Source organism: Epinephelus fuscoguttatus, linkage group LG17 (genome assembly GCF_011397635.1).
Source record: "Epinephelus fuscoguttatus linkage group LG17, E.fuscoguttatus.final_Chr_v1".
NCBI classification, from domain to species: domain Eukaryota; kingdom Metazoa; phylum Chordata; class Actinopteri; order Perciformes; family Serranidae; genus Epinephelus; species Epinephelus fuscoguttatus.
The window spans coordinates 24685523-24712921 of record NC_064768.1 but is presented as its reverse complement, the minus strand read 5'-3'; the positions used below and the strand labels follow the sequence as shown (position 1 = coordinate 24712921).

General features: G+C 42.9%; 1 protein-coding gene across 3 annotated transcripts; it reads right to left on the bottom strand.

The window, feature by feature from the left end:
• Window positions 1-1249: 1249 nt before the first annotated feature.
• Window positions 1250-26796, bottom strand: LOC125904751 (ankyrin repeat and IBR domain-containing protein 1-like). 3 transcript variants are annotated; one of them, XM_049602363.1, is made up of 21 exons: window positions 26601-26796; window positions 22808-23158; window positions 17510-17681; window positions 17254-17385; window positions 16389-16580; window positions 14434-14551; window positions 14083-14303; window positions 13187-13275; window positions 12134-12278; window positions 11684-11844; window positions 11311-11399; window positions 10947-11077; window positions 10659-10793; window positions 10376-10462; window positions 9176-9242; window positions 8931-9076; window positions 7434-7612; window positions 7220-7271; window positions 6991-7044; window positions 6712-6835; window positions 1250-6081 (listed from the first exon to the last, which is right to left on the bottom strand). In XM_049602363.1, the coding sequence occupies exons 2-21, from the start codon at window positions 22993-22995 to the stop codon at window positions 4604-4606; spliced, it is 3960 nt and encodes a 1319-aa protein (XP_049458320.1). In that variant the 5' UTR covers window positions 22996-23158; window positions 26601-26796; the 3' UTR covers window positions 1250-4603. The 3 variants fall into 3 exon arrangements, with proteins under 3 accessions (XP_049458320.1, XP_049458321.1, XP_049458322.1); XM_049602364.1 differs by having other exon boundaries at window positions 1250-6078; XM_049602365.1 differs by lacking the exon at window positions 6991-7044.
• Between the last annotated feature and the right edge of the window lie 603 nt (window positions 26797-27399).

Genomic DNA, 27399 nt, shown 5'->3' with positions numbered 1-27399 from the left:
TTACAGAGCAGGAGCAGCTCCAAAAATGTATCAGATTTCCGTCCGTGCGTTTGAAAATATTATTTTGAAAAGAAAAAGTAGGCTAACTGTAGAAAGACTCAGATACTTAACCAAAAACATTAGAAAGGGGGCAGAGAACAAACACCAAACCAAACAATAAATAAAACATAAATATAAGGATACTATTACTTAAATATATATACAGAGAGGATGCATTAAAACTAATCCTAAGGGACGTTTTGATTGGAGCTCCCAAAAGTTCAATTTTCAGTGCCTTTTCCATTTGTTTCTTTGACATGCACTCCATTACTATCTAACCAGATATGGATAAACCATACTGTAAATAACCCTGTATATACAAAACAAAACATCAGTAGACGTGTCTGCACAATAAATATATAGCATCTTTAGATCTCTGACCAGGTACAGGAAAAGGAGAGTGGAAGTTTCTGTTGGAGAGATAGTTAAGGGAGGTTTTCTGGTCAAAAAAAAGTCTGAATTTAACTACATTGTTGTTGCTCTTGATTTATAGGTATGAAACGTCCCTGAAAATTACGTTTTTAGACAGTATGAGCAGATAAAAACAATTCATGTATTCAAAGAAATCACTAAAACATTAATAAATACAGCTATTAAAAACAAAAGCATGGCACAGACCTTGTTCACAGCAGCCACAGGTGTCAGTAGTAACATATAATGATGGCTGTGTTGCATTCAAGTGCTCCAGGAGCACTCAGTATTTTTTATACACCTGCTTTTCCTACTGATTGTTTCTTTAGAGTTAAAATGCACCATCATTTTGCACCTACTGTACACATAAATATTTCCCTGAGTGACATTCAGTAGCACCGTGCAGATACGTCTAAAATGTGAGCAGGAAATCCCAAAACATGACTTACACTAGTTGGAGGCAGACACGAATTTAGTCTAAGTTGTTGTAGTTCCCACTGGCGGCCAGTAGATGCTGCTAAAGACTCATTTCATTTAGTATTTTTTCCACTGTGATTGTTACAGTACCCTTTTCACTGGTAGGACTGTCCTGCAGTCATGAGTATCACTTTTTATTTTACTTGAATACAGAATTTGCAGCATGCTATTTAGTGTTTAAACAAGTTATACTTGTGCAGAATATTCCTGATTAAAAACATGTTTATTTGACATTTGGCATGTTATTTATAATTATTGACAAGTGGAAACTCTCTAACACCAGTCCTACATGTACAGTAAAAAAAACTAAGAAAAACTCTCATAGCGACACACTTTCAGTTGTTTTTATTGAGAGTAAACTTTGCACTGACACTTTCATTTACAGTTTTGGCCACACATCAAACCTCTCTTATGGACTGACTGGGAATGTATCAAGTATAATCTATGCAAGTGCAATTTAATTTGTTTTTTTTTAATTCTGAAGTTGTTGGTTGAGGAAAAATATAAATATTATATATGGAGTACAAAATGGCCCAGGACCATTCATTTGACACCAGAAATCCACTTCTAAATCAAGAAATAAAATAAAAAAGTAAATAATTATAATAATAATATAATTAAAGCTGCACTCATCAGTCGTCCTCATTCTGCCTGACAGCACTGGACTAGTGCAACACATTAACAGCATGCCTGTGCAAATGAAAAGACCCTGGACTCTTCCTACGTGTTTCCTGTCACAACCACGCAACCTAAAATAAATGTTCATCAAACCATTCCTCAGGTAACAATGTTTGAAATGTTACAGGCCACACCAGCTGCCCTCATACCTCAGCATGCCTTGTGAGATGTCTCCATCAGCACCTACAACCTGTCCAGCACCTTCACAGTTTAATGTTCGGAGTGGAAAAAGTGTTATTTTACGTTGTTGTTGGGGTTTTTTTGTCACTTCAGTGAAGCACTCCAGACCTCACACTTTAAACAAGCTTCAAACTCAAACTATCAATTATAAGTGATGCATGTTTGATTGCATATCACATTCTGTGTTACTGGCACTTTCTGTTAAGTAGAGGGAGAAATTTCAACAAAATTAGGTTTGGCCGGCCGTGAAAGTAAAATTAAAAGCACTCCATTATTATCATTTCAGTCCCAAAAGCACCAAATCATATTTCAACACAAAAGGCAGTGTTTAATTCCTGTGTAAACATTACAGCTGGGCGATAATGTTTGAAGATAATGGCCGAGGGACAACCCAGGATTCAGTGTGTTACATCGCTTATCAGAAAAATCAAAGACCGACTACATTTGAACAATTTTAAAATAAAAATGATTAATTATAGTGGAGACTCTTCACACAGATTTCTTCCACATGAGTCAAAGCAGTTTTCCTCTGGGGTAACTTTAAATAAGATAATCCAGGGCTGTAGGACAAATGATACTAATGTGCATTTGGCAGCAGCCAAAGTGGTGTGTTCTCCTCCATCTTTCATTAGCAACGTCGTTAAGCATGACAAAAAGTAATGACACTAATAAATACCAACAAATAAACAAATACAATTGAAACAAAAAGGCACACAGACCCAACGACTCTGGTCTCAACTGGAAGTTCATCTCTAAGTTCATCTCTATAGTAAGCAATAAAGAACGCTATAAAGAAATGTTTTTTTTTAAAAAAAAAAGGATAAATTACAGTAAAAACCCATCTCCCATCAATCAATCAACAGCACACTGTACTCGTCATCAGTAGTGGAATAGATATGATAGAACAAACTAAATGAGTGTTATCATGTACAGTATGGTCTGATTGCTTTGGCTCGGTTTTAACGACAGTTTAAATCAACAGAGACGTGATAAAATCTTTAACACAAAAAGGTAAAAATGTATGAATATATGATTTAGTGTATTGTAAACTCTGGACTTCTTTACCTATATTTACAGTCAAGGGTGTGAAACTGGGGTTTGGTGGTCCTGCACAAGAAAATTCTGATAATTAAACACTTCATCTCCTGCAGCCTTTATGCACCAATTTCTGCATCTTCCACATAAACTCATGGTGTTAATCTCTTTAAATTTTTGCACAAATTCTACAAATAAAACAAATTTAATTTACTTTATGTCAATTTTGATGCAGAAATTATTATGATAGCATTTTGTATTTTGACACTGTTGTGAAAACTGAGCCAAAGCAAAGGTGTAAAATACAGAAATGTGGATGACACTTGAGTAAAAGCTCATCTCTGATAAAGAGATCATTTTATGGAGTAAGGAGCAGGGTGGTGCAGTAAGCAGAAAATAAGAGGGTTCAATTCCCCCGACAACAAGCAGCCATGATGCTGGAAAGCCTTTGAGCAAGACTCTGGGTGTTTCTCAAAGTCAAGGAAGGCTGAATTTAAAGGATGCTACGTCATCAAACCCCGCCGAGACTGTTCCAAAGTCAAGGATCCTTATGAATTTCACCCAGGACTGAGTCCTTCTTTCAGAGAAATTCCAAGGATGCATGTGTGGATCCTCAGTGGGCATAAAATCCCCACAATTCTTTGCACACGATTTGCTGGAAGCTGCGCCAGCGGAGCTCGACAGGATTTAGATAAATATGTCATTTATTTAGATTAATGTCTCCAGGAGTTTTTATAAAACAAGCGTATAAAAAAATGAACGAGATTAAGATGATAATGAGATTTTTAAAATATCGAGATTAAGATAAAACATAAAAGTTAAAAATTAATCATTTACAGCAGAGATGGAGTGCCAAGTGTCCACCTCCCCCTCCTAGGACTCATCCTACCAAGGAAGGATCCTTGACTCTGAGAAACACCTGCTGTATTCCTACTGACTCTTAGCTGTCTGACCTGTGACCTCCCTGTGCAATGGGGCGAGACGATATCTCTTCTGGAGTGTTACAAAAGAATTATTACCATCATAAAATCTGATAAGCACGTTGTACTAGCTCATCATTAACCGAGCACAGCTGTATCGTCATCCTTTGCGGCCTACCAAAAGAAAACATCAGTAGTGTGTTGGCTCTCTATCAAAGCAGGCACAGTGTGCATGAAGGTCCAAAAATCAGAATTAGGCCCTCTGATTGTACAGTACGCTAAACAAGCTCCAAGGTTACAGTTATATTCGTCATATATTTGGCTCCAGGAGCGCTGAACGGGCTCGTGGTTGGGTCGATGCGTTAATGAAAGTGTGAATATACGAGGCAAGTTTGGATTTCAGCATGAATCAGCACCAAAACTTGAACAAACTGAGACAACATAGAGGAAATAAATTAAAAAAAAAAACAAAACAAAACGTGTGCAGCATTTTATGTGTTATGATATCAGTAGCTTTCCATTTATGTACTCTGCTTTAAATACTCGTTTGTTTCAAAAGAATAGTTTGTCTGCTTTTAGAGCGGACAAAAAAATAAATAAATAAATCAAACTGCGTATGACATCATCTTTACTGGACAAAGTCCGCAGGGTTTTATGTCCTCTCTAGATACAGTATAATACAGCATACAGTAAACACTTCAAAGACCTACATCTCTCATCGAGGCATCACCGTTATCTCTTAGATTTTTCCACTAGTGCTTCTCTCTCCTAGTCTTTACTTTTCTTTCCTCTTTCACTTTCATCCCTCTCTTTCTTCCTCTACTTAACATTCAACCTTCTCTCTCCATGTCGCTCTGTCGCCGTCACACCAGGTGTACTTGTTCCTCCCACTCCTCAGGTGATTGGTCCCCCTCCAACTGAAGGATGAGGTCTAAGTCTCTCTCTGTGGCCGGGGCAGTGTGTGCAGGACTGTTTCCACGTTGGGAGTGTGAGTACGGGTGTGTGTGCGCTTCGTCCAGCGACAGGTCAGCCACACACCCTGCGCCCACACCCTCCTCGCCAGCTTCTCTGTTTTCCAGCTCCAGAGTGCTGGGCCTCGATGTCTTCGGGCCCTCCTCACCCGCAGCACCTAGACATGGACTCGCCGACCCTCTGTCTGCATCTGGCTCGCCCTCCAGGGGCTGCCAGATAGGGGCGGGGGTCACGTCCCTGGAGGTCTGGCTCTCTGACTCAGTCTCAGTGTGTGTGTCAGGGGAGGTGTCGGACTCTGTGGTGGGTGGCGAGGGGATGAGGGCCAGGCTCTGCGGGTTGTTCTGGGGGTTTATGTTGTTGTTAAACCAGGCCATGATGTTGTCCAGCAGCTGGGCACTGGCTGTGGGGTCCAGGGGCTCCAGACTCTGAGGGTCGCTGGGGGTGAAAGGGCCCCCTGGGGGGATCACCGGTGAAAGCAGCAGCTCCGGCTCAAGCTCTGGAGACGGGAGGCACAACTGGGCAGGCGGCTGAGGGTCGGATTTGGGTGGGCGTTCAAGAGCGTAACCGGAAGGACGCTCTTGAGTGTATGAGCTACTGTGTTCTGGGCAGGGGTTGTAAGAGCTGTCTGGTTTTGAGGTGCTGTCATACAGGGCTGCGTGTTCCCGGTTACATGTACTAGGATGGGTGGGGTTTGGGGTGCGTTCAAGTGCACAGGAGGCAGTGTGTTCCGCCTCAGCCAAATAACCACTGGGGTGGCAGTAACTGGGATCTGTAATGGTGATATGGTCAAGCACAAATGGAGTGGTCAGTGCATTCTGGTCTGGTCTATGGCTGCAGTTGCTGTGAGCAGGTTCGATGGTGTAGGGAGCAGTGAGTGTACTGTGGTTGTATGTGTGGTGAGAGCAGAGCTGCTCCTGTGTGTGTGTGTCCAGGTCGTAAGGAGTAGTTATGTTCCCCAGTTTCATAAGGCTGTCTCCCAACTCCAGCAGCTCTGCACTGAGGGAGGGAGGCGGGGGAGGCAGGGGGAGGGTGTTTGACGTGGGAGGCTGGGAGGTGGAGTCTGTCCTGTTTGGGGGGCGAGGAGGATCCAGGAGAGAAGAGGGGAATGAGGGGCCTCTGGCTCCCGGAGGACCATCCGTGTTGAGGGAGTGCAAAGCAACATCACCCAGGTCTCCCGTGGTACCTGGCCTCCTCTCCTGTCCTCTGTCCAGTCCACGCTCCAGCTCCACTCTCCCCTCCATCCCTCCCTCCAGGCTCCTCTCCCTGCGGGACTCCTGAAGGGACAGCTGAATGGCCAGAAGGATGTTTGGATCATCTTCGTCCAGCGAGCCCAGCGCTCTTCTGCGGCCCTCGCTTCTCTCTGGACCTTCTGGAACACAAAATATCACATTAAAACAAGGACTGCATTATGAAGCTTGATTACAAATTGATCCCAGTGATCAATGTGTCTGTGTGCTTCGACCAGACCAGATTTATGGAGCAATAACTTAAAATCCCATTTGCTGGATGTCTGGTGTGGTGACAAATCAAAATTTATAAATGGAGGTAAAGGATGGAGGTGGATTAGGGTCCAGAGTTGGTGCACTGTATGTGCTCGATGTCAAATACAATGGCACCTATACAGTGCAACGTTAGGCATGTTTAGACTGAACAGTTTTGTGGACTTCCTGAAACAAACTACCCACTGGGGAGCCCCCCTGAGAACTACATATATAGCTTCAAGGGGATTGTTTTTTCAGTTTGCATTCGCACTGCCAATAGGACTCCTGGTTCCTCTAGTGCTGGGAGAGTACCTTATCTGAAATAGGAGCTAAGAACTACAATTGTTCCTTGTTCCTGCGGTGCGAACAGAACAAAAAGGGAGTTTCTTACAAGTATGAAAAAGTTCCTCTGGTCCGAATCGACTATTGAGTTCATTTCCTATATTGCCCATACTGTATAGGGACCGTTTCTGTAATAAAGTGCTTTATATAAGGCTGTAGTAAAAGCTTTGGCAGACCTGTGTTGTCACTCCTCCTGCTGGTCTCTGGTGTGTTGCTGCTGCTTCTAAGGTTGTGCAGACTCAGCATGTCTCCTCTGCGCCGCGGTCTGTGTCTGCGACGGTACTGGATGTCAGCATAATCCTGCAAAGAGTGATTCAAGCTGGGTTATTACAAAACCAACTCTAAAAGATGTGTTAGAGGTCTACTCTGTATCGAGCAGGTTCATAATCTTCAGCACAGAAAACAGAGTTTAGCTCATGCGTGTGCAGAAAATGCCAGGAACTATAATGCATTACCTGTGACTGTCTCTCCCTCTGATCTGCTCCCAGTACAGAGTGATGACTCCCCATCTTAACACACACACAAGCAAACTAAGTCAGCTGCAGCCACAGTCATGCATTTAGATGGCCTCATACTGGAGTAGGTCACTTAGCGCAGGTTTAGGGAGTGGCATCAGCTGGGCATAAACCAAATAGTTAGCAAACAACAAAAAGTGGTGTTTCAGTGTATGATGTGACTGTTTACCTCAGGGGAGGCAAAGCCAAGGTACTCAAAGTCCCATGATCTTCTAGGGTAACTGAATCAAACACAAGAATGTTTCACACAGTTAAACAATGACACACATAAAGCAGATAACAGCTTCAATTTTCAGTTTTTAAGTAGTTTGTAATCAAATATTTATACTTTTACTTGAAGGAGCATGCACTATTGGACTATGTGTGAGCGTGTGTATCATTACTTCCTGCGGGGAGGATCGGGAGAATCATTGGGAGCGACGCCTCGGGCCACTGATGCCAGGAATTCTTGCCTCTTCTGCTGCACCAGACGGGCCGCGCTGATTATCTTGTGGCAGGGAGTCCTCAGGTACGGCCGGTTGACCTTCTGGGCAAGATCCTCCACAACCATCTCCAGGTCCGTCTGAGAACAAAGACAACATCTTAAAGGCATACTATGCAGGACTGGTCGCTTACTGTTTGGCCCCTTCAGAGGGCAGCGGTGGTCAAGTGGGCTTGAGAGAACAAAGAAGTGACTCAAGAAAGAAGAATTATTTTCTAATTGTTTCACAGTGGTTATGTTCTAAAGCACAAATTAATGCTCCCACACCTCCAAACGATCCTGCAGGAAGGTGCTGATTTTGCCAGATTTTGTGTGAATTCAGCTGAAGCGCATGCTACATCCTGTCAGCTTGGCTTCTCTGCTCTGTGTGCGTTGTGTGGCTTAACCTCACCTTTGTTCAAACAAACACACAGACCTGCAGCTTGCATCCACAGAGCAGAGAGGAGAGACGGGATAACTTTGTGTAAGATTATATAAGGATATTTTGGGAAAATCCTGCAAAGTAGGCCTTAAACTTCCATCGAATTTTAAAGAAGGATGAACCACTCTTAATAACTTCTACAACTGACAACACGAGCTGAGTGTTCTTTATCTCACAGAAGATTTCATCCAATTTAAACCAGTGTAAGTGTATGAAAAATATATGAATGGACCTGTGGTGGTTCTAATGTTTTTGCAGGGCTCTGTTCTGATTAACTATACTGAACATCAATCACTACAATCTCAAAATTCTGTTAGACTTAAAGAAATTTTGTCAAGCTACTGCAAATAAGCCAAGTATCTTTCATATAAAAAATAAATAAATAAAATAAAATATAAAATAAAAAGTAAATAAATTAAAATGAAAAAATAAAATAAAATAAAAACATATAAAAATAAAATAAAAATGTTTGTTATAATGCAAATTACATTAGAAACAAACATTAAGAAAAAAAAAAGCAGTGCGCTTCATTTGTAATGTTTGCACCAGGCTGTTAAAACATCCAAAATACAGTTTATAGCCTGCACCAACACTGAAAAATGTGTGTGTATGTTGAGGAGTTTTGTATATAATCTCCAAAGAATATTTATCTTATCCAGTAAACAGAATCTCAACAACTACAGGCTGCAATTTCTGTGAATATTTATATGAATATCCATGGACCAAACGGACAAAAACGATTTTGTTGACCCTTTCACTTATTGCCTGGCATCACCATCAGGCCAAAATACAAATCTGTAATTTAGAAGTACAAAACCATCAGGGTCGAATTGCCACAGAATTCACTAACAGCACTTTGTTTGTCCGAACCAGTTGAGCCAACCGGTGAGGTCTAATGAACACAGCTGTCTTTAGGGATCACTGTAGGGGCTATAAAGCTGTTTGTCTTGTTCATGTTACAAATATGTATTAGATTACCTGCATGAGCTCAAATATCTCTTTCTGGGTGCTGCCTTGTTGCAGGAAAAAGCCGTATGGGTAAGAGCACTTCAGGACGCGGCGCGTCTTCAGCAGCTCACTCACACCGTCCTCAATGAACCGTGTGTCTGGAGGAGTGCCTTCACCTGCACCAAACAAGCCAGTGTTATAATGCAGAAAAGATGAATGTACTATGACTATAACAAACTGCTCTATACACTTTTGATCATGTAAGAGAGACTTACGGCAAATGAAGGCTCTGCTCAGCTGCTCCATCTTCTCTTTAGCTGTTTTAAGCAGCTTTTGTTCCAACTAACAGACAAGAGGAGAGAATGCACATGTCCAACATTTTATGATTATCACACTGAGACGTATGAGTGCAGCGTCCATTCAAAACGTGCCTGGTCAAGTCAGGTTGATTGCTTGTAAGGTTACTTATTGTTGACTGTTGTCAGCCACAGCCACGCTGTGCAAAGGGCAGCACTTGAACTGGCACTTAAACTCTTCCACACAACTCTCACACACCACAAGGGCCATCCTCTCATCAGGAGCTGTGGAGACTTTACTGGCATTGCTTAAGTAGCCACTAGCACTTCGCACAGTTGACTGTTGTGCACTTCAGTTTCAACAGGGCTGGTCGAATTATTCTCCGCCTGATGGACACTTTGATTCATAGAAGTTCCAGTTTGGAGCAACAGTTACAGAATGCTTACACCATTCACTTTATTGCCGTTTACAATCCTGCAATAACACATTAGCTTATAACTAATCATGAACACATGCCCGTGCTACCTTCATGAATGTGACTACGTAGCTGGCTGATATTGAAAAAAATATATTACAGATTTAAAATGTTGCAGTGTTTTAATAGCATTATACATACTTAATTTTTAAAAATATTTTCGAGATTCCTCCACGTACCACCAGAGGGAGCTTGTGTACCATCAGTGGTGAACGTATGTAGTTTGAGAACCAGTGTGCTAGAGTATATGCATCATTCGCTAACAGCTAGCTATTTGAGACCAGGTTACATCCAGAAACAAAAGTGTTTCTTCTAAAAGTTATATTGCTAATTGTTGAAATGTTTGAGTTTGCTACAGTGGAACATATGTGGTCTCTCTTCATCTGTTGCTGAATATACAGAGAGCAAGCTGTACCCAGTTAATAGGGGTCTCCTCTCAATACATTACACACTGTGTACTTCTGGCAGCAGTACAGCACTACTAATAAATGTGTCCCGTAGATCCAAAGAGCTTGCACTCAACAACACCATACTTCCTTGGATCCCAGAGATACATCCGCCGAGTGTGAAGTTATTGAGAAAATTGAAGGAAAGACAGACAGACAAAGATTCTTTCCATTTTAGCTAGATGTCTCAAGATGCATTTTGGAAGATCAGCTTTGCATTGTTTTGTATGTGTGTGCATGTGTGAAGAGTGTATTACCTTATAACTGTGTTCATGATTCTTGAAGCGAGTATAATAGTGCATGAAACGATCCAGCTCCTGAAAACTTTTGTGCTTCTTTTCTGCCTGTAATAAAAAACAACTCGATGTCACTCAAATGGCTTGGTGTGTGTGTGTGAGTGAATGAGATGCTGTAGGGCACTTTAACAGTGTACCATCTGACACGTGATGGAGGTAGTTCTTTGGAGTGGAAATGTGAGCAGCTATATGTCTGTCTGTGTGAACATATTCTGTTAATATCAGTGAGAGCTTGTATTAATACCTCCACAGTCATCTCCTTGGACTGCTCCTCTAGCTGTTGGATGACCTCATAGCGGGTGCAGCGATAATAGCCTCCTGTTGATGAGCTGTGCTTCTTCCACTCCTCCAGACAGATCCAACAGAAGTCATACTTACACTGCGACAAGAGAGAGCAGAGTTAATTTCATAATTCTAACCAAAATTCGATAAATGATGAAATAAAAGTACAGAATTATTAATAGTGTGTGACCAGAACAGTGTCTATACAAATGATGATACACACAGCTGACAGAAAGATTAATGTGTATACCTTGGCACACTGCATATGGTTGCAGCCCTCATTCTTCTGAATGGGCGACTTGCAGTTGGCACATGGTTTTGAATTGGTCAACAGCCACAGGCAGTTAGCAGCATCCTCATAGGCCTCACTCACACCTGCCACTTTGGGAAGCACACACACAGACACACACACATTAGCAACACATCAACTGTCACAAATATCAATGACCTGAACACCTGCCACCACATTATAAAAGTATACTAGACACATCCTGGTAGGCCGTCCTGACAGCTGCTGTTAACTGCCTTGTTGTGGTGCCAGATTACTGAGGTGGAGCTAAAATGATACCCAGTAATGTGAAGCAAAACACAAACAACACGGCAAACAGACTTACACTCCTCAGGCTTCATCTCTGTGACTTTCTGGAGCCAGTTCCTCCACATCTGACAGTCACATGGCTCATGGGCCTCGCCAAGGCACTCCCTGCAGACAGGGAGGGCAATAAACAGAGAATTAGGTACAGTACAACACAATAAGCTGAGTCTAAAGCAGCATGTTGAACTGTCACTCATTTATTGAAAGAGAAACAGAAAAAGGAGAAAAAAAAGGCACAAAAAAGGTTCTGATAAGATTATTTTGTTGGCCTGACAACAAAAATAAAATAGTTGCCTTGTTTAAGTTTGTAGAGCAACAACACAGTGGCCTCATCTCCCAGCTGAGTTGAGTGTGCAAGTGTGTGTATACAGCCAATAAATCATAAAATGTACCAGCAGAAGAGGTGACCCTTGCCACAATCGACAGCTGGGGAGGGAAGCAGGGGGAAACTGTGCGGGTCACTGTCCCCGGGGCCTGGTCGGGTGAGCCGAACCGCGCGCTCACAACGTGCTGCAGGACACCATCTGATGGCAGGATTGTTCTCCACAAATGCCTGCGACAGCGAGGGAGAAAGATGGGAGAGAGGAGGAGAAGACACGGATAAGTGATAGAGGAAACAGAGGTAGAAGAGGAAGAAGAGAACACAAGACAGGAGGGAATGTACAGAGCAGAAGTGTTTAGGAAATCCCAAACAACAACAACAAAAAAAAAAAACAGGAAGAAAAAAGCAGAAACAAAGAAAGTTTCATACAAATACGCAGCGAGAAAACAGTCACACAAATTAAATTAAGTTTCCTTCAGCTGTGGTAATCCTTACTGAGAACACGAGTGGGTCTATTTACCTTTATGTCAAACTGTAGATATCGCTGGTCCATCTCTCTGGAAACAACACTCTCTATCACATGCACCGGCACCAACTGGTAGCACTCATAGGCCGGGCAGAAGATATTGTGTGCATCACCCTCCTGAATTTTTACGTTGAGGAACCTGAGAGACACACAGACAAAAGAAAATTGACAACCAGTCTAAGTTACATTTCTGTCTTCAGCAACTGTGTGTTGAACATGTAACCAGAACAAAATGGGATTGTTCCTGTTGCCAAAGGTCCCATTAATATGAGTAATAAAACCACAAGAGTTTCATGAGACAGTGAAAAAGTATTAAATCAAAATTTGCAGAAGAGAATGACGCCTAGACTGACAGGGCTCAACGTCAGTACATGATATCCCTGTCTTTCCCCGTCTGACTTCATTCTCAACCTACACTAGAAAATTGTTCGTTATAAAATAAAATCGGCAACAATCCTTGAAATATGTATTTAGTCATTAGGGCTGAGAATGTGTTACTGATTCACCGTACTTCCTTTTTATCATGTAAAAAAATGGAACCAAAGGTTATTAACATCATATTTATTCACTTCACATGGAGCTACAGTTAATACTGAATTATGTTAAAAGTTTGCAGAATGTGTTAGGGTCTCTTAATAAGTCATCATAAATCATCTTTAGAAGGAGCAGATGTTACCTTAAGCTAGCTCGGGCCATGTTAAAGTTAACAGTATTTTAACAGTCCAAAAGGCAAGCTAATTGCTAGCGTGCTCGGTTGAAAAGGAAAAAAAAAAACAATGCTTTCAGATAGCTGTCAGAGATGGCAGAGGTATGATCACATGATCACATAATCCCGTTTGAGCTATAACAGGTTGTGTGTTCCACGTTTTATTTCCCAATTGCTGTTGGAAAGAAGAATAGAGCACCGTAAAAAAAACTGTTATCATTGGAAACCATGGTTTGGGTTCAACGTCGGAAGCTGCACCCATAATTCATGCAGGGTATCATGGGGGCTAGGAATAAGGTGGATATATCTTTCTATATATTCACACAAACACAGGTCCCTACCCTTCCCAGCATGCTCTGCAAAACTCGTGTCCACAGGACATGTCCACTGGATCCTCAAACACTGAGATAGAGCAGAGACAGATTCCACACTGCAGGGGGGCAGAAGATAAACACGACACATAACACATTACAGTATATTCCTTTAACATGACATTAAATATTTTTCACTGTTGTGTCTTTATCATCACACACACAGGGAAAGGACAAAATAGCAGCAACGTGTATACAATGTGACGCAAAGCAATATAACAACCTGCAATAATTTGTTGAGATTGCATTAGATTTTATTGCTGCCATCATATTGTCATATTGCGGCCATCAAATATTGTTTTTTCCCAAAAGCCCACACAGCTTCATCATGCTTTTCAGACAATATTAAATCCCATGCATCACCTAAAATACACCCTTCTTCACCGTTGAGGAGTCTAACAACTGCAGGTCTAAACACTGTGATAACCTGCAAGTTAAACCTCAGCCAGATAAGTACTAGACCTGTAATTACTCCTGCCTAAACAGTAACAGTGGACAAGAGGCTGATGCGTATGTGCAACAACAAAGGGTAGGAGTAATAATCATTGCTAGAGAGATGGTCTATGACCTCTTCTGCTCTGGTAAGATTAGACATTAACCTACTGTAATCAAGCAAATGAGACAGTTCAACTGATAAGATGAGTTTGCAATATCTTTACAAACTGCAGCCCAATCATTTAGGTAACCTGTCAAGGCATAGCTCTCCTTTATCTAATGATTTCCAATAATCCTGTCACCACAACCTACCCATTAATCTCTCATTTATCAATTAAATAATCCCATCCACTAAACCACACATTTGTTGCTCTGTAATTTAAACAGTGATGCAAGATAAAAGCTTTTTAAGTCATCACTGGGTATCTCACCGAAGCCAGGCCCTCCTCTCCAGGAGTGAGGCAACTGTCGGTCGGGGAGGTGAGGGTGAGTGTGAGGGGGGAGCGCGGGGTCCTGGGGGTGCGAGGTGAGGGTAGGGTGTCCCAGGCATTGTACCCGCTGGGTGGTGGGGTGGGCATGGTCACACCTGAGCGCTGGCAACAGCCCTCAGCGTCTGACATCCAGGCTTCCAGAAGTTTTTCCCTGTCCCAGTCTGAGAGAGAGTGGTTACACATACACATTTAAAGGCGGGAGTAAGCGTGTAATTTTCTCTGAACATTGCAATCACACCGACAGCGCTGTGAGGGTTTCTGAACGTCACATGAATGTCAACTTCCACACACCATGTGCTCGGAGCAGGGCCTCAGCGGTGAAGAGGGGGGCTTGTAGCATGTCTGCCGTCTCTACGATCAGCATGTCCTTCAACCTGCGCAGGTCCTGAAGCTTCAGTCCCTCATAAGGCTGAAATGTTAGGAAATACAGAGAGAAATAAATGAACAGGAACAAGACATGGAGGAGAAGGAGAGGAAACAACGGGGAGAACAAGAAGATGAGGGAAAGAAACGTCAAGACACAAAGAGAAAGGAGAAGACAGTTATTTAACACAAACATGAAAAGTACGAGATTGAGATACATTTGAGGAAGTGAAACAGATAATGTGAGAAAAATGGAAAGGACAGGGATGTGGGGCAGCAGGGGTTGGGGGCTGGTGGCGGTGGGAATGAGAGATTAAGTATTAGCATAGATTTGGCTGCAGGAGGGAAGATCAAACTGCTATCAGTTGGCAGCAGCCACTGCTGGAAGACTGTGCTGGTGCCCCGTGTTTAACTAGGATCCTGGGAAACATGGGGAGAGGTGTGTGCATGGGCACACTTTTGTAACTGTGCTAAAAACCAGTGTACGTTGTGACCTTTGAGAGAAGAGGTGTGTCACATGAGTCACATTTTCTTCTGTAAACACAAGCTGATGAAAAAGAATTTTTCATGACTATAGGGTAACTTCCATGACTGTAAAAGTTTACAATTCAAATTGAATTAAGTTGGCTTTTTCTACACAAAGTTGAAGCACCTGACATTAAACATTAACACCAAACAGGGTTTCTCACACATTCATTTATTTGTGGTGGCTGCCACAATTCAAACATCTGCCGCCATGTTTTGATCAGTGTGCTGGGTCTAAAACAAACACAAAAAGCTGCTCCCTTCATACATCGATCTGATCTGATCAGCTCTGATTGTTTCAACTGATCACTTATCTATCCTGCGACTCAAAACTCCACAAACTGCTATTGAAGGGAAAAGAAAAGAGTTCTGCCTGTGCTGTGTTCACTGACCCAAAAAAAAAAAAAAACTGTGAAAAGTACTGCTAATACAACCACAACATGTCGAGAATGGCTCGATTGTGTGAACTGTGGTCCTTGATGTAAAGAGAGTAGAAAATGTAAAGGTCTGTGTGACGAATAGACATCATATTACCAACAAATCAGAAAGGCACTGTTTATGCCTGGTATGCTTCTTGGGTGATCAGATCGCAAGTGGACAGTGCTTAATACAAGTGTAAATAACCACCAAGACGCATTGTGATCCGATCACTCAAACCTCTTGCCGGGGGGGATCTGAGACGCATTAGATCACATATCTTTGTGGTGTAAACGCTCATGCATCTCGACAAGGACTACATCATCAATGCAGGACGTGATGGTTGTTTTGGTGACAGCTATAACTTGCCAATTTTACAATGAGTTGGACAGTGTTGCGTGACCGTCCATTATTTTGCTCTGTGGAATGAGACGTGTTGAATTGTGCTGACAGCGATATCTCCAGCTGTACCAACACAACTGCTAATGTGACTAGCTAGCAGCTAGCGAGGATGGGTGTGGATATAATAACTATGCACAGGACCCTTCAATCTTCTAGCGGAAGTGATGTAGGCAATAACGAGTGGTCACCTGGAGACACATAATGGACACAGGTGTGAACAGCGATGCGTCTCAACTGTCTACTTGTGCACAGAACACTAAAAAGCATGTTAATACCAGGTGCAAACAGGCTCTGATAAACATCTAAATAATCATAAGAATCATTTCACATCAAACTGGTAATCATAAAAATGACATAAACAGGAAACAGAGGACTCATGTTTCCCAGGCCAGATACTGTAAGGACATTCCCCGTGAGTGAATGTTTAAAAATGAAAACTGACTGACTAAGATCTACAGCCTTAAAAGGCATAAAAATAACCTATTTATTTTCAGTCCAGCCAGCAAGAAACCCCCCAGATCTCGTAACTGAGGTCTCACCTCCTTGTATTGCAGCAGGTTGGTTTCACCATGTGCGTCTGTGTTTGACTGCTGAGCTGAAGAGGAGGAGAAAACCATCTGTGACTCCAGGCTGAGGGCCAGCTCGGTGTGGTGATGCCGCTCGGCGTGGTCACATGGTGTCAACTTGTCTTCGTCCTCCACAAAAAGGTCCGCCTCGCTCTGGATTAGCAGCTACGGAGTAGACAGAAAGAATGGGAGAAAAAAAAAGGGAAAAAAATGGATAATGGAGAGGGACAAGAAATTGAAGGAACTTGCAACAAAAGAGAACAAAGGAAGCGAGAGTGGAGCAGACAAAGAGACAACAGGAGGAAAAATGTGACGGCAGAAAACAAAAAATAAATAGGAGGAAGGGAAGTAGACAGTAACATGTGAAAGATGAGGGAGAGAAACCACAAGGAGACGAGAGGGAGTAAACAGAACAAGAGTCAAAAGGAAGTATAGTAAAATGGAGAAAGATTGAGGTGTGGGCAGACAGTTTATGAAAGAGGAGAGGGAATGAAGAGAAATGTGTTCAACTTTGTATCTTAAAGGATAATATCTGGGTTACATTTCCCAAGGCAGCCTATATCACAGTTGAGCTCAATTTTCTTTCAATTCAGGAAGTGGATTTTCTTTCTAACTCAAATGCTGTAAAATTCTGAGAAAACAAGGGAGGGAGCAGTACTTGGATCTGACAGTAATGGAACATAAAGCAGATGCTCCTGATGCAAGGACTGGCATAATACTGTCTACAGATTTTACTGGCTGTAAAATCAAATCACACAGAGCGCAGACGGATCCGCCATGCAGAAAACAAAGCTCCCCTTAATGTGAGTTCCGGAGTGGTCCGCACACTTTCTCTCACCTCCACACAGCTCTTCATGCCTGCAGCAGCGGCATAGTGCAGACAAGTGCTGTGGTGATTGTCGGTGGCATTGACATTGACCTTCTCGTACTGGCCTCCCTCCAGCCTGGCCCCCGTCCAGCTCAGGATCATCTGGGGGAACCCACAAACACACACACACACAACATTATTTACATTATTCATATACAGAGCTTGTCAATACACTTTTCTTTTCACACCAACATGTAAGTATGTCAGTGTGTTTGCGTGTTTGTACCTGCAGGCAGTCGGCACGACGCTGCTCATCCCTCTGGGGTCGGGCCAGTCGTGGCGACAGTGCTCCCTCTGGCAGCAGCAGGATCTGCGGGCCTTGGCACAGCACGTGGAGGCACGTTTCATTGTGCACATTACGCTTGTTGGGGTTTCCCTCTTTACTGAACAGGAAGGACCTACAAGACGCCGGCAAGAGAGAAGGGATTCAATGAAACAGGAGACGGAATAAGGACAAAACAGAGGAGTTCAGACATAAGGTGAAGAAAAACTTATGGCTAGGGCTTGTTCAACCTCTGGTCAGTTGGTTGGTCATTATGCTCTTGTTCAAACTATTGTCGTTGGTCGGACAAACACTGGTGTTACTTTCTACAGCTGTGTGCTCATCAAAGTGTATTTTCCCTGCTGAAAATGCCAAGCCGGGAGCCCTAGAACACTTTCAGCCTAGACACGGAATATCTGCGGAAGTAAAAATGTCAGCACGAGGTACAGTACTTGATCTGGCCCTTGCTCTGGATGAAGGGAAGGCTGAAGTACGTAGCAAGAGAGGAAAGACCCGCCAGTCTGCCTAACCAGCAAGTGTTGTTCAGCACTTGCACATGCACGATGTGACAGTCTTTGTGGTATTTGTCCCATTCCACTTTCACTATGATTGGACAGCTGGGTAAAACCTGACAATGACAAGCGCAGCATTTTGCCCTAGCTTGAAAATTTTTCAACTCTCGCTGACAAAAAAAAAAACAGCAATTGTGCAGGGCTCAGTGCCTCATCACACTGCAGGCATTGTTAGCACAGTGTGTATGTAGCGTTTCCATTTCAAAGCATAAAAAATTACGCTTGCCCCAGGAAAAAATGCACTTGGTTCACTGTGGCCAGTTTAGTTAGTCTAGAGATAATATGCAGATTTTTTACCCTCCACTGACCAATGGATTAGTTGAAGAGTAGGTAGAATTTCAGTCAACCGAGATTTTCTTTGATTGACTACAGCCCTACTGACAGGAACTGAAAGCAGGCTTAAATCAGAGGGTGAAAGGGAAGGTGGATGAGACAAGTGAAGCTTACTTAAGAGAGAGCTAGATGTGGAGGAAGGATTGCATGGAGATGACATGAGGTATGGTGGCGAGATGGATTGTGAGATGAGTGTTGGGGGTAAGAAGAGCAGAAGAGAGAGAGGGAGGAGGAGAAAGATGGCAGAATATTGACTATTTCTGTTTAACATCTCTGAGATAATGGACATGCTGGCTGGCGGGTGCACACACACACACACACACACACACACACACACACACACACACACCGTGATGGATGTGCTAGTCGTACTGAGGGCCAGGCTGTGGTTGCAGTTCTGTTTAGAAAATACTTTTTCTCTGCTCTTTGTCTGTCAAAACCTCCATTTACTGATTAGCTTTCCATTCTTTTATTTGGCTCCACCTATATTCTGTTTTCTCCTCCTCCAAGTTTGTTTCTACATTTCCACTTCCATCTCTCCTTTTCTATCCAACCTTTGCTTTTCCCCTCCTCCTCTACAATGTCTCTTTCCATTGTCTTTCTTTTATCTGATATCGTTTTCTACATTATCCTTATGCAGCTGCATGTTAAATTGTCTTCTTTTTTATCTACAACATAATAGTCGAAACGACCCTCTCGCTAATGCAAGTTAAACCAGAAGAGACAATAATAGGATGTAATAGGATTTCCACTGGTTGAATACATACAAAAATGCTGTAAAACCTCTCCCACTCCGCTCCCTGTGCAGTAGCCACTATTGAATTTGTGTTTGAATGTTTCCTTATTGTAAAGCCTTTCAGCCTATTCTTCCTCTGCTGTCCTGCTCTTCCACTTTTGACCTTCTTATCCTGTCAGCCACGAGCCCCCGAAGCCTCCCCCTAATGACAGTGCACTGCCAATTCACCCACACAGCAATAATCACTAATTATTCCCCTCTCAACTACAACCCATCACCCCCCACCTCTACACACACACATACACGCACAAAGCCCTGTGCTCAGGATGGATGGCCCTAATATCTGTCTACTAGAAACAACAGGCTAGGGGACATCACATGTTTTGCTGCAATTGTGAAGCACCAAAGCTTTTCAGACCGTACAGTAATTTGACGAGGGCAGGAAACCTCAGGGGAGAGTTAAATTGTTACACTGAAATTCTGAATCTGTTGTATGTGTATGATCAAGAAGGAACCAAACCTGTCCTATAGCATGAGGACACACATGACATTAAAAAAGGAAGTTGCTGCATGTTGACAAAGACAATGGCTTTGTGTCTTGGCCTTCTTCACACAACAGGAAGTCAACTGTTAACAATGAATGACCAAATCACTGTTGTTATTTACAAATTTCTGAGACTGTGTTCTCAGTTGTTATGGAGGAAGGGTTACACTTCCTGAACTACGCCCATTTTCCCAGATCTACTTGTGATTTCCGAGTTTGAACATCTCATGCGATTACTATCCAATCCGACCCACGGAGACAACTAGAAGCGAGTGAACGTACGTGAAGCAGACATATGTTAAAAATAATCTGAAAAACAGACTCTGCATCTACCAGCCCACGCCTGTCCTCTGTGAGTCTTTATTTTGTCTGAGATTTCTCTGTCGTTTATCCGCTTGCCACTGTCCAATCGAGCTGTTTGGAACAAAGAAGCATTTCCTCTGATACTTATCAGGAGCAGAGCGCGGCGTTCAGCACGCCTCTCTGGCCCATTATAGGTTAGTAGGAAGGGACACAAATAGCACACCAATTGATTCACTGTGTTATATTCACAGACTCGGACACATTAAGCAGTTATGGAGTCACAGTCCCCCCCCTTAAAAACACACACATGCACGTGTGCACACATGCAGATGCACAGATAATTGACTGGCCTTTTCAAACAGCTTCCTCTGACCCCCCCCCCGTAATCACGGAAAGAAAGGGCAAGAGAGAGGAAGAGTGCGAGAAAGAGGAGGAGGAGGTGAGGTCGCCTATTGAGTCACTGCATCAGCTGTCTTGGTCATGGCCAGCAGCCTGATTATCCCTGCAGGGGGTTAAAAAGACAAACTGGTGTCTTGCTCTTTGTGTGTTTTTTTTAGTTTGACCCCTTTCTTTTAGGTTGTGTTAGACTCAGTGACTCCACTTTATTGTTTCTCTTATGACAGACGAGTCGATCGTATCCAACGGAGGGAGTGCTGGTGTGTGTGTGTGTGTGTGTGTGTGTACACCTGCTTCAAGCAAATATACATGCAATGAAACTCCTTACAGCACAACAACCATGTAGTACATTCAAATTTCTTAACGCTCCTGAAGTGGCACTGCAGCGATTTGGAACTGCAAATCTACACAGCTGAAGCAGAGACATTGACTTTTAGTCCCTAGCAAGGAGAAGAGCTGCAATGCAACTCAGTGGTGTTTTTGGCTCCTGATTGGCCAGATCCTTCAAACTCTTGGTCCCAAATTTGTAACACATGCTTTCTGATTAAGGACGCATTCACACTGGTGCTATTTGGTCTACTTTAAACGAACCCCAGTCCGCTTTCACGGATAGTTCGGTTCGTATGAAGAGGTGTGAACACTCATTCGAACTCTGGTGCGGACCAAATGAGCTACCCTGGTCCGCTTGGTCGGTTCACTTGCGAGTGAACCCTGGTGTGGTTCGCTCACAGTGGGAAATGCAAACGGACTATCCAGCGAGCCAAAGAGACGAAGTGAACCAAAGAGAGGAAGTGACGTAGACACAGTGCATTTTGAGTAGAAAAAAACAGCCATGAGCATGAACTAAAAGAAGCAGTTTTTAAATTGTTTAGCGAGAGGACTGCAGCACACGGATTTAATCAGTCGGCAGATCAGTATCATATCAAGGTTAAAAAAAAAAACAAACTGCGACAGCAATATATTAAGGTCCGTGACTGAGGGGGATGGTTTTCCGTTTTCGGTCCTGGCCAATCAACATGCTCATGCTTTTTTTCTTCCTGGTCAGTGGTCGTTTCGGACAATACCGCCCCCAAACAAGCAGCTGTTGTAACTGCTTGATGTTGTCCAGGCAGTTTGGTCTGCTTTAAAAAGTGCAGTGTGAAAGTGAACCAACCCAATGAAAGTGCGAAATTTTTCGGCATTCCCCGCCCAATCTAACCGAATCCCCCGGACTACCCTGGTGTGAATGCACCCTTAGATTCTTACAATAAGGGCTCTAACACACCAAGCTGTCGGGTGGCCGTTGGTCAATGTCGGGCCGTCTCTGAGTACCTGTTACCCAAGTTTTTCAGGGGTGTACCACAGCTTTGTCAGCCGATTCGGCATGTTCAACTGGCGAAACCAGTTGGTGAGAGATTTCGCTATGATTTGCAGTTTAGCTCAGTTCACAAGAAGAAAAGTCACGCAAGCAAACAACTGAAGTCAAGAGGTCGTGAAATCTAAAGAAGCTTCTTATATTACGTAAAATGATTATTTTTGTAGCCATTGAGCTCAGTAACAGTCGGCCTTCATTGCCACTACTTCTTTGATGACAATTTGGTGTGTCTGGGCCTTTAAAGTGGCACTGAAGCAATTTAGATTTACAAATCTATGCAGCATAAGCAGAGACATCCTGAGTTTTTTTGCCTGCTAAATGGCCAAGTCTTTAAAACTCTTGTTCCCAAGTTTGTGACACATGCTTTTTGATTTAAATTCTAACTCCAAAGCACAATTTGCAATAACCCTGATGACACTATTTGAGTTATTTTCTCACACTTCAGAAAACTTCCTCCAGAACCACAGGAGACGGTTATACAGAGTAGTCCTCCTAATAACGAGCACATTGAACTTCATGTGTAAAATTAGTGGAGTGCCTCTTTCATGTTTGCTTCTTGGCGAGACTCTCGCATTTGCTCATTCTAGTAATTGCTCCTTTTTGAGGCTGTAGTTTGCTGTTTTGTTAATCAGTGTCTGTGTTGCTCCAATTGCATCTGATTGCCAGTGTTCCTCATGGCTAATGCACTTTCACTGTGTCTGGCATATGTCAATGTAACTTTTGAGATTTTTCACCTTGTAACATCATTAACATAATTTGACAGTATATGCGACTGGCCTCCTCGGTACAAAATGTCCTCTTTCTTGCCTTAAAAACACAATTATGAAAATGGAAACTATTAAGGCTGACATCCTGCTAATTGTTATTCAGTTTAATATGACTCACTTGCATAACTGTATTGGATAACTGCTTAACGACATTACAAGCCACAGCCTCAAAGGTGATAGTCAGATTCAATCAATCTGACATTCTCAACCCAATCCAGTTAAAAAAAACATGTTTTGTTTTGTTTTGTTTTTTTTACCTGAGCAGACGTGTCATGGCGTGGCGGCAGACATAGTGCAGGGCCGTGTTGTGCTGGTACTGCTCTCCATATGATGCATTCGGGTCCAGGCCGTCCCTGAACTGAGGGTTGCCTTCATACAGCTGCCAGGCCAGGGCCTCGTCGCCACTCACCAGCGCCTTTCGGAACTTTGTGGCTGTGTTGCCCATGGCTTCAAGCTTGCAAAGGGCCGCCTAAAGGGAGCTGTGGCAGATGCCCGTCTGCCTGCCTTCCTGCCTGCACCTCCCTCCTCCTCCTCCTCCTCCTCCTCTTCCTTCTCCCCGCTCACCACAGGTCACAACTTAGAGCAACATGGTTCAGTGTTTTCCTGCCCTGTAAGTAAAAGAGGGAGAGAGGAAGATTGATTAAAGGAAAAGGGTGGTGGAAAGAGGGACATGAGGAGAGGAAAGAATTAGAATGAGTGGGGGAAAAAAAGCCTGGTGAAGGTAGGAAAAAGGAGAGAACGACACAAAGTGGGAAAGTGAAGAAGAAGGGAGACAGGTAGGAAGAGAGCGCCAGTAAAAGCAGCTCAATCAATCAAGTCCGTCCATCGATCAGCTGATGTGCTGCAACGAGGATGTTATCTTACCAGAAATAGAGGGGAAAACAGAGGGACAGAAGAAAGAAGCTCGAAAGGCATGGTGATAATTATAAAGAGGGCAGGCGAGAGGGGAAGGTTAATGATATCCAAGCCATTGATTTGTTAGACAGTTGATGAAAGGCACAGTCAATAATATCACAGCTGGTCACTGTGACTCTGGTTAGCTTGCGTTTGTGAAGAATTTGCATACATTACACTGTTTACATGCCTGTCTACTACTGACGATATTAAAGTTTAAGTGTGTGTGAAACCGTGCAGCATTAGCACGCTGGGCCAAAACCTGTTTTACTTTGCCTCTCAGGCATTACACCAAAGAATCACAAGAATCACAGCTATGGCTGCTACAGCTGAGTTTACTCTCCCAGAAACAGTTTATAAACCTTCACAAGTTATCTTTTTATTGTCTTCATACCAATTCAAAATTTAGTTCTCTGGCATGACAAGAATTTTTAATATCGCAAAAAAATAATTCAACATGCAATACAGGCATAATAACAGTGTGCTGAAACAAACACACACTCTTTCTTTGTCACATATTGTACATAATCACTATCTTTATCGGTGTGTTCTGCTTCATTTCCTTCCTCGTCTTTCCTACCTCTCCCTTTTCTTTCTCACACACAAACACACACAATTTGCGCTGTCTTTAACAAACAAACACACACACCATTACATCCTGTAATGAGTGGAGTCTGTATGTGAGTGCATGTGTCTGTGTGTGTGTATTGGGCCGTTGAGGGTATCATTACAGTCTTCATTCTATGGCCATCTGTCTGGCCCTCACAAAGAGCCTCTTTTAGCCTGGCTACAGTTGGCCGCTGGCTGGCCGGGCTCTGGAACATTTGAATAACGTGGCTGGCTGCCTCCCCTCCTCTGCCTCCCATTTCTATGCAGTGACAGACAGGGACACAGACAGGGAAAACACGCACTGACAGACGGAGGCATACGGGCCGCGTAGAAGCTGCAACCACTGGCGAATAATAGCCAACATCTTTTAAGTTCTGCTCCTGTGATGCATGCAGCAAACCGGACCTTGTGTGTGTGTGTGTGTGTGTGTGTGTGTGTGTGCATCTGAAGTGGTGGTATTGGTGGTAAGGGGGGTTACTATAGTTAATAGGTCAGTCTGTCTGCTTGGCTCTCTGTTTTGTGCACACTGGTTTACTTCCAGTTCACTTCACTCCCCTGTGCATCTCCGCCAGTCTCTTTCTGTCTCTTATACTAAATAAGGAAAGGAGGTCCGCACATGGAGGAACTTTGGAATTCCAGGGAACGCAAGGTTTGCACTTGGCAGTGACAGTGCAATTATGTACTATTACGAAAGCTCTTTGAGCCTACACGTCATTCTGTGGTTAGGTGGAGCAAGGCTGAGGAAGTGTATCACTCCTTGTTGACAGGACACTCGTCCTGTTAGCTGTAAATCCAGCCAAGAATTAATGTATGTTTATAACTTATGTTTGGAAGTGAAGAATTTTAAGTTACACATATACCACCAGTCTACACAGAACAGGCCTCCAGTCCATACGGTATTCCCCATTTTAGGTAATGTGATAATTGAGACTTAATGACTCATGACCTCAAGAATCCCAAACCCATGAATGTTGTCTGGAAATCTTTGTCTGATGATCCCTGCTGACAAGAACTCGAGTCATGACACTCTTGGTTTCTCGAAAACCCAGCCAGCAATACGCACATGTAGACAAAATTAAACATCACAATGACTTACAAGCAATGTTGTAATTTATGAAGACATTTTGGGTGTGATTATCTTGGTACTTTTTATAGATATATACGAGGGGTTAGAGCTGGTTAGTCATTAAATCAATCTGCAACTGTTAAAAAAATTTCAAACTAAAAACTATTTTTAGGGTGAAGATTTGCTATTTTATTAAAAATCATTTTAAACTGACCACCATTAGGTTTTGGACTTTTGACATTTGCAGACTAAACTATTAATTGATTAATCAGGAAAATAGATTTAGTCAGATTAGTGCTGTTAATATCCATTATTTTCACTGTAAGAAAACATAATAGTTATTTTCGCTCATAAATGCTAATGGTTTGAGCAATAAAATGTCAAAAAAATGGCGAAAAATGCCAGCAGCCCAAAACTCAAAGATATTCCGATATTCATTATAGTGATATAAAAGAGAAAAAAAGTGAATCCACACTTTTCAGAAGATGAAAACTGAGTGTTTGGCAGCTTGATGAATGACTTGGTGATTGAGTCATTACAAAAAAGCAGTTGCCAATTAATTTTCTGCCAATCAACGAATTGAGTGATCCTTTCAGATCTAATGACAACAACCATTAATTGCAGTGCTACCAGGGGTGCTGGCTGTCATAACAAGATATTAATATAATCATGATGTGAATCTCAGCTCTTTGGTAAGTTTTAACAGTCTGGCTGTGATAAGCTACAGCTATGACTGAGTAGAGATAACTTAAGTACATAAAGTCCTGCCTGCCAGTACCTTTCTACTTATTACTGTATGACTATCACTTTTACACGCCTTAAAACAAACACCTACTGCGGTACAGCTATCAAAACTTGCTGTCATCTGATACACAAGTGAGACACCTCTGCCAAAGTGTGGGTGGATCATGCTCCTGTATAAACTCACAAAACCAGGTTGTCAAAAGAAACATCAAACTTCTATGGGGGAGCTAAAGTCAGGAAAGGGCTGCATAGTGAGATACAGTGTAAGTTACTTCAATAGCACTCCGGCGTTTACCAAAATTAGCTAGGTCACCGTCAATCAGCCACATATTCAGGTCAGACCTCGTGTGGTTATCCCTGAAGAAGTGTGTCAGCATGAAATGGAGCACAAAACAAACAGAAGCCGACTTCTCTCTGCATGTTTCTGTCCATGCGGCCCCTCGGTTAAAGCTCCTTTGTTCAACACACTGACAGCCTGTGTGAATAACCATAACAACGGGAAAGCGAGCGTTAGGTGTACGCTGCCCGAAATGCTGCCGATAAAACGCTCTGCCTTGGGTGGTAACGTTTTCCAGCGGCTGTGACGGCGCCGTGGGAAAACGTTAACACCCAAAGCAGCCTACCTTCCTGCCGTTACCGAAGCTAGCAAACCGTCTCTCTCAGGTTAGCGCGTTGTGTTAGCCTCAACTACCTCACGCTACAGCAGGACAACAGCAAATCTCCACCGTTTTACTTACACGGTCGTTTCACTTGGTCAGTAGGCGCACATTCTGGAACTTGCGTAAACCGAGGGCCATTATCTTATCACTGTCATTCGCGTCCCCGGCTGCTTTTCCGCTGAACCATCCTCACTGCCACCGGACCCGGCGGGGACGATGATGATGCTGCTGAGAGCGGAGGGGCGAGACTGACTGGATCCTTTCAGTATGTTGTTGTGGCTGCCAAAGAGAAAAGCAAACTGCGCATGCTCGGGACCAACTGTCACACGGAGAGCTCTCACCTGATTGGTCGGTTGTCTGGCTTCGTTTAGTGTTTTCTTATTGTAACCTTTAATATGAAATTGTATTATACATAATCATCTGGGAAAGTAATAATTAGCGGAATAAAACAGAAAATGTACACATTATTTGTTTATGCCTCACAAACTGGAGCAAAATATAGATATAGTCAGACAGTGTCGCTTAAAGGACCAGTGTGCATGACATAGTGGCATCTAGTGGTGAGATTGCAGATTGCAGCCAAATCAATACTGTTTTCATTCTTTAATCCCTTTCTTTAAAAAGACCTCAATGCTGTACAGTTAACATAATTGTTAAGACACTAAGGGCACATATATTCTCAATATTAGATACAGAGACGGATAATACATTCTGTCTGTTTCCTGCGTTAATTTTGTCTGTATTTGTGCACCTTTTTTGAAAGCTTACGGATGTGTACCACCGGAGATCGTCCAGGCAGTGTAGCGTATTGCAAGTGAGTTACAACAATAGGAGATGACAAAGAAATTTAAATAATGGCAGAAGGGAACAAATTGCT